Source organism: Ahaetulla prasina, chromosome 2, assembly GCF_028640845.1.
Source record: "Ahaetulla prasina isolate Xishuangbanna chromosome 2, ASM2864084v1, whole genome shotgun sequence".
Taxonomy (NCBI): Eukaryota; Metazoa; Chordata; class Lepidosauria; order Squamata; family Colubridae; genus Ahaetulla; species Ahaetulla prasina.
The window spans coordinates 47,840,829-47,854,047 of record NC_080540.1 but is presented as its reverse complement, the minus strand read 5'-3'; the positions used below and the strand labels follow the sequence as shown (position 1 = coordinate 47,854,047).

Below are 13,219 nucleotides of genomic sequence, written 5' to 3'. Positions count from 1 at the left end.
ACCTAATTGGCCAATGTGAACTGTGGCAATTGGGGGATGGAGTTATTTCTTATTTTAATTATACTGAAGCTGTGGGAAAGATTTAGAGTTAGTTTTACATTTGTCTGTGCCGATATGATGTACCCAACACAGAAGTCTTTTGAGGAAGATTCCAGTCTCAGAGTTCTGATTTGCTTGGGTTCAGTAATTGGAACCTTGACATAGAAGTTTGGTAAGAAATTACAAAGAAATTACTCTTGGACTACTCTGTAAAATTCTAGTTATCTAGTTCACATTGAAGATTCAGAAGAATCTTGACAGACTTGAGTATTGGACGCTATCCAACAAGATTCATTTCAGTGATGAAAAAAGTAAGGTACTGCATTTAGACAGGAAAACCCAAATGCATAGATACAAAATAGGTAGTACCTGGCTCAATGGTAGTAACTGTGAGAGAGATCTAGATGTCCTAGTGGACCACCACTGGAGTATGAGCCAGCAATGTTCTGCAACAGCCAAAATACCAATGCAGTTTTTGACATTTCAATATCACAAAAAGTGATAATGCTGCTTTATAATGCACTAGTGAGGCCACACTTCTAATACTGTACACAGATCTGGTCATCACAATACAAAAAATGCTGAGACCCTAGAAAGTGTTTCAGTATCAAAGTTGATAAAGGAACTGGTGGCTAAATCATACAATGAATGGTTGAGAGAGCTAGGCATGTCTAGGCCTGCGGGCCGGGAGTGTCACATGCCAGCCACACCCACACCCAGTTTAACAAAGGGGAAAAAAGTCCCGATACATCATGTGACACTGCCGTGATGAAGCAAGTTTAGCTTCTTGAAGAGAAGGATTAGAGGGATCATGACGACTGTCTTCAAGTACTTGAGGGGCTGTCACAGAGAAGAGGGGATTGACTTATTCTCCAAAGTACCTGAGAGAAAAAAATTTGGGTGCTTCCCGGAGTTGTGCTTTATATGTCATCCTGAGCTCCTGAAAGAAAGATGGGATACAAAGCTAACCAATAAATAGTAATTTGGAACAATAGTTCCAATCATTAATTCACATTGTGTTGTTTACATTAATTTGTACCTAAAATTGCTATTTTGCTACTGGGTAAACCACAATTTTAAATTGCATTTACAATCTTGAGAAGTATAGAACTACAGTGTAGTGCCTAATAGTACAACATAGTGTTAATTTTCATCTGGCCAGAGAAACAGTTGGAAACAGAAAATGATTCTGCTGAATAGTCTAAAATTTTGCATATATCTCAGTGCATGATGCAATATTTATTTATTTACTTTTATTTATTTAATTTTGTCATAAATTAAATAAATTAAATTAAATAAATTAAATAAATTAAACAAGCATCACACAAAAAGATTATATAATATATAAACATATATATGAGGAGAAACAAGGAAATATAAGCATATATGTATATAGGTCTTTGGTTGTTCGGGTTTTCTCCCGTGTAAAATTGGAAATGTCTTGGCAACGTTTCGACGAAGTCTCATTCGTCATCTTCAGGCTTCAGCTTCGTGAAGGTGAAAACAAATATATATATATATGCATATATATGCATTTATATGCATATATATATATATATATGCATATATATATATGCATATATATATGTATATATATGCATATATATATATATATATATATATATATATATATATATGTATATATATGCATATATATATATATATATATATATATATATATATATGATGACTTGAAGCAGGAAGGGAAATCTATGGCTTTGATTTCTGCCATTTTAGTCTTTAATTAGAAATACAGCTGCAGAGATTAATTAAAGTTAGATGAAAAATCAATCCCATTGGTCCACTAGTAAGTTACATTAGTTAATATCAGCATGACATCAACAAAAGATTTGGATTAATTGTGTCTCATCCCTGAATCTTCTTATTGTAACACAAATGGCCATGATCCTAAGCCTAAAATCAATCGATTCTTCAAAAATCTAGACTTGGGGAAAAAAAATTCTGCTGAGAGTAGAGTAAGAAGGTCTAGCTATAGGAGCTGCTACAACTATATGTGCTACTAGACTAAAAGAATCAAAAGAGAAAGAGTGAAAAAAGAAATGTCAGTGTTAGAAAGAATGTTTTCATAATAAAGTAAATCTAACTTAACATTTTGAAAACATCAGTTCAAAAATGTATGTATGGATTTTAAAATGGGTGCAATGTGTTTTAAAGCACTAATTAATGCAGAAAAAAATAGCACTATAGAAAATCCAGTTTTATATTCAGCCATATTTCTCCACCTATCTCAAAACAAAAAGCATAATGTACAATGGAAGAAAGTGATGTGGAACATGCTCTAACAACAGCAAAAAGAATAATCCCTAGAATATGAAAAAATACTATAGTTCTACAAGTAGTATATCGGAATTAATAGATATGTGGTTTGGCATTTCTTGAGGAACTATACTTTCTAGTAATCAGAAAATGGCACTTTATCTCTCCCTTTGGAGAAAATTCTTGGTGAACACTGTAACTGTAGTTTTCCCCTTTTAATGACTTACAGTTAGGCAAACTTGGAATATAGTTGTAATTACAGATTCTTAGATGTGTTTACTTGTATTTTTATTTTTATTTTTGCATGTGGCAAATTGTTCATTTTTATTTTATGTCAGTGTGTTTAAAAATGAATTTAAAAAAAACAATTTTACTTTTTTAAAAATCCCAGTTTCCAAGCCAAAATTCTAAAAAATGGAAAAAGCCAACAAAATGGAAATGAGGACATTAAATGTTTATCATGTATTCAACAGCCTTTAGTTCTATAAACAGCTTTTAGTTTATAAAGTCTACTAAAATATACTAAGCCTTTCTGTTATTTTGATCACATTTGCCAGTTTGACTTGACAGTCATCAATATTTCATCTTCAGATTTTGTACGGAAACAATGTAAAGTACAATGGCAAAAACAAGTACTGGATAGCACCATCCACAGAGAACTCAAAATTCAGCTCTGTTTTCTCATGAGTTTTACATCAATACATTTTACATTCAGGTTTCATTTTCTCCAAGGCCAATTAATCATTTGTTGTTATGCAACTGTATTTGTTTATTCTCTCACCTTTTTCATTTTTTCCAAATCCCAGCTGGGTGGGCCTGTTAATCAGGTTAATAAATGAGATGAGTATTTCTTAAAGAACCCAAGCTGAATGTTTATTTTAAATTTAAAGTATCCATCCCCTATTTCCACCAGGACAGGATCAAATACTTTGCAGCTCAAGATATAGCAGTGATTGGCATCATCTTCTTGTCTCCTCAAAATAGCATGCCTAATACCCAAGGTTGGCAAAAAATCCAAACCAAATCAAAACAAAACAAAACAAAATGACAACAAAAACAGCAAAACACTTTGCTTCATGCAAATGCTTTAAACAGGAACAATATGTGTCAGTTAAACATCTATTCCCTGTCCTAGCCCTGCACTTAACATTTATTCTTCCTTATTTGGGACTACTGCACTCAAATTATTCATGGGCCCTCTCCTCATTCTTCTGTTTTACAGCTCTCACAGAAGTGAAGTAATCGAATGTAATAATTATACCATTATGAAGCAAGTGTGGAATTAGCATTTGTTCCTAGGGAGTGTGAAGCAAATGGGTACTACTGGCGAATTAGTTAAAGGCTGCAATTAGAGGCACATTTTATTTCTATTGATTTAAATTCCACTGGATTTAATTTAGATCCATAATCTTGGATTAGTCATAAATACCTTCAGAATATCTGTCACCCTGATAGCCTTGGTGAATGAACCAGTAAAGTGGCTTGTAGAGAACAAAGTGAAATTTTCCCAAGTACAGAACAGGCAGATAAACAACAGATAAAGCTCTCCTTTGCTTAGGGCAGGGGTCAGCAACCTGCAGCTCTGGAGCCACATGTGGCTCTTTCATCCCTCTGCTGCAGCTCCCTGTTGCTGTTTCGCTCCACAATTGATAGGGCTTTCAGTTAAGGCAGGTAGAGGAAAAAGGACACCATGCTAGGAGGGGACTCTGGGGGCGGGGGAGCTGGACTTCTGGTCAGCAGAGGAAAAAGGGAACAACACTAGGAGTTTCTATGGTGGGGGAACTAGACTTCTGATTGGTTTCAGAATTGAATGGGGGTTAGGACCTTTGTGGCTCTTTGAGTGTTTAAGGTTGCCGACCCCTGGTTTAGAGGAACAGGCTAGAGAAACATAGACTGATGTAAAGAGCATGATACTATTTTATTAAGCCCCTGAGCATATTTGATCAGGGGTAGGATTCTACCAGTTCAGACTGGTTCAGTGGTGGGATTCAAATAATTTAACAACCAGTTCTCTGCCCTAATGATTTCTTCCAACAACCAGTTCACCAAAGTGCTCAGAAAGTTAACAACCGGTTCTCCCGAAGTGGTGCGAACTGGCTGAATCCCACCACTGGACTGGTTCTCCCAAAGCAGTAGTTCCCACTTCCTGCCAAGAACGAACTGGTTCTCTGTTGCTGTGAAAGTGGGCCTGCCTGCCTGCCTCTGGGCTATACTGACCTTTATTTCTGCTTCTGAAGCCCAGCTGATCGGGGCGGCAGATTGAATTGACCCTTCTCAGCTGTTTTTCCTTGCTCCTTTCCTTGTTTGCAACACAGAAGTTCAATTTTATGGAAACCGCACACATGCACTCAGCGAACCGGTTGTTCAACCGGTAGGATCCCAACCCCGTATTTGATCCATTATGATGCTATGAGGCCTGTTTTGGACTTTCCAAAAAACCCTTTTTGTAGTTGCCCACAGTTGCCAAATGAGTTCTATGACCCATTCAGGATGGTTTGGTTATAAACAACGATGGCCCTACATTTGAAATTCAGCAGAACGTAAAAAGCAATTTATGATCATATATGTGCAGTAGATTCTCTGTTTAAAGACAAATATCACATCTGGAACAATCTCTTTATATTTGGGTCCTGTTAAGATTTGACCCGTAAGGGTTGCAATGCTATTCACATAAAAAGTAAAATATAGAGTCATACCTATATATAGGCATACCTTTTACCTTGCTGTAGAGGTTCAGTGCCTTTTTCCCAATTAATAACAGCCTTGGGAGAGGCACTGGGTTTGCATCCAATAGTTACTTCACCTCTCACATGGACGACTGATGTTTTTTTCATGGGATATTTAAAAAAATCAGGAGCTGAAGCTATAAATAAATATTCACTCAATCAATCAATCAATCAATTAAAACAACTTTGGGCTCTGGGCTGCATAAACAGAGGGATAGAATCAAGATCACATGAAGTCTTTAATCTTTTAAATCTGTTTTTAATTTTTGTATTTGTTGTTCTTAGTTGGCTGTAAACCGCCCTGAGTCCTTTGGGAGAAGGGCGGTATAGAAATTGAATAAACATAAACATAAACAAACATAAACAAACAAGTGTTAGTGCCACTTTATAATGCCTTGGTAAGGCCACACTTGGAATACTGCATTCAGTTTTGGTCGCCACGATGTAAAAAAGATGCTGAGACTCTAGAAAGAGTGCGGAGAAGAGCAACAAAGATGATTAGGGGACTGGAGGCTAAAACATATGAAGAACAGTTGCTGGAACTGGGTATGTCTAGTTTAATAAAAAGAAGGACTAGGGAGACATGATAGCAGTGTTCCAATATCTCAGGGGTTGCCATGAAGAAAAGAGAGTCAGGCTGTTCTCCAAAGCACCTGAGGGTAGAACAAGAAGCAATGGGTAGAAACTGATCAAGGAAAGAAGGAACTTGGAACTAAGGAGAAGTTTCCTGACAGTTAGAACAATTAATAAGTGGAACGACTTGCCTGTAGAAGTTGTGAATGCTCCAACACTGGAAATTTTAAAGAAAATGTTGGATAACCATCTGTCTGAGATGGTGTAGGGTTTTCTGTCTGGGCAGGGGGTTGGACTAGAAGGCCTCCAAGGTCCCTTCCAACTCGTTGTTGTTGTTGTTGTTGTTGTTGTTATTATTATTATTATTATTATTATTATTATTATTAAACCAAACCTGAAGCTCCAAGTCGTATATGATCCCATCAAAAGTGTTGGGGGTGGCCTTTAGCGGCTCTCCATGATTGCATAAAAGGAACTTATAAAATATATGAAAAGATCCATATTATGAGCACTAAATCAATGATTTGAATATGGTGACTGACATAAAAATAACATATATGAAATATTGAATAATTAAATAATGAAGGATTATAAATTGAACAAACAAATAATGGAAGATTTTAATTTAACATATTTATATTATTATTAGAATTATATAAGCTTGTTAAGTGTAATAAATATGATTAATAATACTCTATTTGTATTAAAAGTTATGACACTTAGAACAGGGTGATTGGCATAAAAATGACACATGAAAATATTGAATAACTAAATAATGAAAGATTATAATTTAATAAAAATATGTATATTATTACTAGAATTATATAAGCTTGTTAAATGAAACAAATATGATTAATACTATTTTATTTGTATCAAAATGTATGATGCTCGGGTGCCACACTGTTCACGCATTAATATGTCTGTAAAAAATAAAAAACTTGAAGTAAAAAAAAAGAGAGCACTAAATCAATAATTTGGATTAATATAATATTCTCTAGTTTACAGCTTATAGGGTATGTTTTCCTTACAAAATATGTAGTTAAGATATAGTCCTGGATCCCCAAAGCGTATGTGCTCTAAAACAGGGGTCTCCAACTGTTAGATTCTGGAAGTAACGAGGCTGGAGACCAGGGTAGTGACAACAGCTCTTTAATATAGGGTGAACCCAGCAACAGGCTGGGGGAAAAACCTCTCCTTTTATACAGTTCTGCTGGAGGCTTCGACCAATCAGCAACGTGCTGATTTCCCGCTCAAATATTTAAAGGTACAAACATGAATACATAACACTCCTCCCCTCCCAGAAAACACTTTGCCACTATTTACATATTTATTTACATGTTATTTTTCGACGTAGTCACGCAAATAACCTGGGCGTCTCCTAGTTCTTTCTGACCTGCGCGGTTCAGTTTTGGGTGGTGTTTTGAGCTGGTCGGAGGGGGTGGTTTTTCCTTCCCGGTCTTTCTCTCGGCCAACGGGCTCCCGAGTATTGGCCGACTCTTTTTCTTGGCCATCCGGCCTTGGATTAATTTTGGAACTTTCCCTGCTGCTTCCCTCGGGAACCTGATGGCGTCGCTGGAACTCTGGGACCTCAGCTAAGTCTTGCGCCTCCCCCGGGTCATTGTCAGCTGTGGATTCAAATTGGTATTGGTCATGATCTGTTTCATTTGGTTCGATTTGGTCAGTTATTCGTTTCCTTAACTGATCTATGTGGCGCCTCCACACTCGGTTGTCGGGTAGCTCTACCACGTACGATTTTGGGCCGGTTATCTTTATTATTTGTCCTGCGAACCAACTAGGGCCGTCCCCATAGTTTCGGGCCCACACCCGGTCGCCTATGCTCATTTCCCTTGTCTTCTCTAGTTCGCCCTTGTAACCATCGGGTGTGTAATGGGGGTTCAACCGGTCAAGTGGGCACCGGAGTTTCCGTCCCATTAACAATTCGGCTGGGCTTTTCCCGGTGGCCGTGCTTGGGGTTCTGTGCTGGACGGCTAGGAAAAAGTCTATTTTTGTTTGCCAGTCACCTGGCTTGATCCTGGACAATGCCTCCTTAGCGCTCCGGACGGAACGCTCTGCAAGGCCATTCGACGCAGGGTGGAAAGGCGCAGAGAGGGCATGTCGGATGCCTTCCTCTGCCAGGTATTCTTCGAACTGGGCTGCCGTGAATTGGGGCCCATTGTCGGACACCAGAGTGTCCGGCAACCCGTGAGTTGCGAATAGGTGGCGCAGGGTTGCGATTACTGCTTCGGCTGTAGTGGATTTCATGATTATGATCTCCAACCATTTAGAAAATGCATCCACAACCACTAGGAATGTTTGGCCGTGAAAGGGCCAGCAAAATCAATGTGGATTCTTGACCAGGCCCTTGGGGCTTTTCCCATTCTCTGACTGGGGCCGTTGGGGGTAGAGGTCTGACTCTTGGCAAGCCTGGCATTTCCCTACCCTCTCAGCAATCTCTGCGTCCATGAGTGGCCACCATACATAGCTTCTAGCTAACCCTTCATCCTTACGATGCCTGGGTGACCTCGTGGAGGAGGTCCAATACCTTTCCCTTAATTTATCAGGAATTATTACACGATCACCCCATAACAGGCACCCCTTGAGCCGAGAGCTCATCTCGTTTTTAACAAATTCTTTGAACTGCTCGCCCGGCGCAGCGGCCACCCTCTCTGTACCCAACCGAGTACAGTCCTTAACACAATGTCCCGGTATGATGCCCGAGCCACTTCCTTAGATGTGACTGGGCCAGAGTCCAACGAGTCAATAAGTAGGATGGGCGTCCCCGGAGTGGGGTCTTCGGTCGCCCCTGGTAGGGGGCATCGCTTAACGCGCCTGCATGCCCCACTTCTTTTCCTGGTCGATGCTGCAGCTTGTACGAATAAGCGGCTAAGAATATAGTCCATCGGGTCAAGCGTGGCGAAAGTGCCACAGGCGTTGGGCGGTCGCCAGCCAGTATCCTAGTAGCGGTCTGTGGTCAGTCACGATTTCAAAATTCCGCCCAAAGACATACTCGTGGAATTTTTTGACCCCTGACACAATGGCTAGTGCTTCTTTGTCTAATTGGCTGTAGTTCCTCTCTGGGGAGGACATCGTTCTAGAGTAGAACGCTATGGGGGCTTCTGTGCCGTTTGAAGTCTATGGCTGAGTACAGCCCCACCCCATAAGGGAGGCATCGCAAACCAGCACTAGGGGTAATGAGTCGTGATATTGGATGAGCAGGCTATCACTTGAGAGCAGGTTCTTTACTGCTTCAAAAGCCCTATTTTCTGACTTTCCCAAGACCAAACAGTATTTTTCCTAAGAGCCTATGCAGCGGTTCCAACGGTTGCTTTGTTCTTTAAAAGACCGCGTAAAAATTAACCAATCCCAGGAATGCCTGCAGCTCTGCTTTGTTTTTGGGCGCTGGAGCCTTCCTAATTGCCTTAACCTTGCTCTCAGTAGGGTGAATTCCTTTCTTGTCTATCCGGTAGCCCAAGAAATCGACGGATTCGACCCCTATCTGGCATTTGTTTGTCTTGACTTTTAGTCCGGCTGTCCGGAAAATGCTCAAGACCTTTCTTAACCGCTCCCCCAATTCCTCCATGTTTTCCCCTGAAATTAGGACATCATCGAAGTAGGGAACTACCCCTGGGAGCCCCTGCAGTAGTCGTTCCATCAGGTTTTGGAACAGCCCTGGTGCCACACTGACCCCAAATTGCAATCGGGTGCACTTGAAGGCCCCCCTGTGCGTCACAATCGTTTGGGCTTCGGCTGTGCGGGCGTCTACTGGCAGTTGTTGGTAGGCTTGGGCCAAGTCTAACTTTGCAAAGACTTGCCCTTGCCCCAAAGAGTGCAATAAGTGTTGCACCACGGGAACCGGGTAAGCGCTTTTCTGTAAGGCTTTGTTAAGCGTCGCCTTGTAGTCAGCGCAAATTCTAATTGACCCGTCCGGTTTTATGGGGGTGACGATTGGCGTCTCCCACTTTGCGTGATCGACTGGCACCAAAATCCCCTGATTTATGAGCTTGTCCAGCTCCTTATCGATTTTTGGTTTTAGGGCAAAGGACTCTCCTCGCCTTAAGCCTAATGGGGCTACCTGGGGTCTAAGTTGAAGGAAATAGGGGTCCCTTGTACTTGCCCAGGCAGTCCTTGAAGACATCTTGAACTCGTTAAAGAGAATGTCTTTCAGGTTACAGTCACTTCTGTAGATGCCAGTCACTCCCATGCCCAGGGCACGAAACCAGTCTAGTCCCAACAGACTGGGCAGAGTTCCTTCGACGATCGTGATGGGCAGGGTCTTCTTGTGTGGACCGTACTCGACTCGGACGGAGGTGGTCCTCGAACAGGGATGCGATTCCCTGGTAGTCGTGGACTCGTAGCCGTTGTGCTTGCAGGTGGCGCCGCGACGGACGGCAGCGACTTCGCCAAAGTGTCCCAGGACATGATGGTGATCGCTGATCCCGTGTCTACTTCAAGCCGGCACCGTACTCCCTCTATTTTTGGCTTGGTGAAGATCTTCTTCTCCACTTTGCGTGATCGACTGGCACCAAAATCCCTGATTTATGAGCTTATCCAGCTCCTTATCGATTTTTGGTTTTAGGGCAAAGGACTCTCCTCGCCTTAAGCCTAATGGGGCTACCTGGGGTCTAAGTTGAAGGAAATAGGGGTCCCTTGTACTTGCCCAGGCAGTCCTTGAAGACATCTTGAACTCGTTAAAGAGAATGTCTTTCAGGTTACAGTCACTTCTGTAGATGCCAGTCACTCCCATGCCCAGGGCACGAAACCAGTCTAGTCCCAACAGACTGGGCAGAGTTCCTTCGACGATCGTGATGGGCAGGGTCTTTTATGTGGACCGTACTCGACTCGGACGGAGGTGGTCCTCGAACAGGGATGCGATTCCCTGGTAGTCGTGGACTCGTAGCCGTTGTGCTTGCAGGTGGCGCCGCGACGGACGGCAGCGACTTCGCCAAAGTGTCCCAGGACATGATGGTGATCGCTGATCCCGTGTCTACTTCAAGCCGGCACCGTACTCTCTATTTTTGGCTTGGTGAAGATCTTCTTCTCCACTTTGGTTGAGGCGCGCCTATGACCACAGTTGTTTGGTTGGAATCCGCGCCTTTTTGTTTGAGCCAATCGCGGTCGCCTTGCCGATTCCGCGCCTGATTGGCCGATTTGAATTTTCGGCGGAAGGTTGGGCCGCCGACAAACTTGAGCTAGGTGCCCTTTCTTCCCACACCGCCGACATGTCGCGTCTTTAAACTTGCAGCGTTGGCGCTGGTGTTGACCCCGCAGCTTCCGTGATTCGCCTCGGTCCCCTTTGTCGCGTTTCTCGGTGCGGCAGACCCTTCCTCATCTTCACCGCCGGATTCGGTCTGAACCTCCTCCTGGTGCACCGGAGTTGCCTTCGCGCCGCCTTTTGTGGGACCGGCTTCTGCAGTGTCTCTGCCGCTTGGGTGGACATTTCATGTGCTCTGGCTTCGCCCAGAGCGTGGCCAGCGTTAGGTTGCTCTTTGCTAGCAGCCGCCGCAAACGGATGTCTTTGACCTCGGATGAGTTGCTCGAGGAGCACCTCGCCCAGGTCTCGGTATCCGCAGTCCTTGGACGCTTCTTAGGGCGGCCATGTAGTCACCGGCGGATTCGCCTCCATCTGCCTTCGCCTCCGAATTCAAACCGCCGCACGATTTGGACGGCGTTGGTGCGAAATGGTTTTTAGCAAAGTCTGCAGAGTTGGCCACGACACCGACTGCAACGGTGTTGGCTCTGCCAGGGCTTCCGCGATATCGATGACCTCCGGACCGCAGTGGCTTAAGAAATAAGCCCTTTTCGGTTATCTGAACTCCTTGCAGTTCGTTGGCTTTAGAAAGCTTTCAAACGGGTCATATACGTTCCCCATTTCTCTTAGCCGGGTCAACGGTGCGGGCGGAGTGTAACTGGCCATCTCCGCTTTTCTGCCCTGGGTTTGCTGGGTTCGGCCCATCGTGCTTCAGCTCGGTTCTGGTTCTCCTTAGCCTCGAGATCCCACCTCGCCGCCAATGTTAAGTTCTGGAAGTAACGAGGCTGGAGACCAGGGTAGTGACAACAGCTCTTTAATATAGGGTGAACCCAGCAACAGGCTGGGGAAAACCTCTCCTTTTATACAGTTCTGTTGAGGTTTCACCAATCAGCAACGTGCTGATTTCCGCTCAAATATTTAAAGGTACAAACATGAATACATAATAATTAATTGAAAACTTTAACTGGAGAGTTGTTTGGGATCTCTCATGGTTGTTTGCTTGAAGACATTTCATGTGCTCTGGCTTCGCCCAGAGCGTTGGCAGTGCTAGGTTGCTCTTTGCTAGCAGCCGCCGCAAACGGATGTCTTTGACCTCGGATGAGTTGCTCGAGGAGCACCTCGCCCAGGTCACGGTATCCGCAGTCCTTGGACGCTTCTTAGGGCGGCCATGTAGTCACCGATGGATTCGCCTCCATCTGCCTTCGCCTCCGAATTCAAACCGCCGCACGATTTGGACGGCGTTGGCTCTGCCAGGGCTTCCGCGATGTCGATGACCTCCGACCACAGTGGCTTAGGAAATAAGCCCTTTTCGGTTATCTGAACTCCTTGCAGTTCGTTGGCTTTAGAAAGCTTTCAAACGGGTCATATACGTTCCCCATTTCTCCTTAGCCTCGAGATCCCACCTTCGCCGCCAATGTTAAGTTCTGGAAGTAACGAGGCTGGAGACCAGGGTAGTGACAACAGCTCTTTAATATAGGGTGAACCCAGCAACAGGCTGGGGAAAACCTCCTTTTATACAGTTCTCCGAACCACTCGCTGCCATCGCTACTGGATCGGGCGAGCCGGTCCGAATCGGGAGCATTTCACCCCTGATAATACCTTCTTTTTTCCTTATGACATGCATGCATTTTCTTCTTTAAGATTGTCTTTCTAATCAACTTTTAAGAAATGTTACTTGTTTAAATCTCTATTGGCCTATTTATCTTTTTCAGCCGTAAACTTACCCATGACTCTTAGCTCAGTATTGGAATAAATGGAATCATATTTGTTTTCTGCAACACACTGATAGAGACCAGAATCCAACATGTTCAGCATACTTATAGTAAGAGTGCCATTTTCAATTTGAATTCTTTCCTAAAAAAATAAAAAAAGCCATACAAATAAGAAAGTACATAAGCAAATAAGCCCAATGCCCACATTGTTGTTGACAGATCTTTTATGATATAACTTTTGAATAGAATAGAATAGAATAGAATAGAATAGAATAGAATAGAATAGAATAGAATAGAATAGAATAGAATTTTTATTGGCTAAGTGTGATTGGACACACAAGGTATTTGCTTTGGTGCATATGCTTTCAGTGTACATAGAAGAAAAGATACGTTCATCAAGAATTCTAAGGTGCAACACTTAATGATAGTCATAGGGTACAAATAAGCAATCAGGAAACAATCAATATCAATATAAATTATAAGGATACAAGTAACAAAGTTACATTCATACAGTCATAAGTGGAAAGAGATGGGTGATGGGAACGATGAGAAGATTAATAGTAGTGAGGATTTAGTCAATAGTTTGACAGTGTTGAGGGAATTATTTATTTAGCAGAGGGATGGCGTTTGGGAAGAAACTGTTC

General features: G+C 42.6%; 1 protein-coding gene across 1 annotated transcript in view; it reads right to left on the bottom strand.

Annotated features, from left to right (window-relative positions):
• Nucleotides 1–13,219, bottom strand: part of CNTN6 (contactin 6) — a 199,193-nt gene that overhangs the window by 73,154 nt on the left and 112,820 nt on the right. The window contains 2 exon segments of the mRNA XM_058167816.1: nucleotides 5,029–5,179; nucleotides 12,588–12,717. Coding sequence (XP_058023799.1) covers nucleotides 5,029–5,179; nucleotides 12,588–12,717 — 281 coding nt within the window.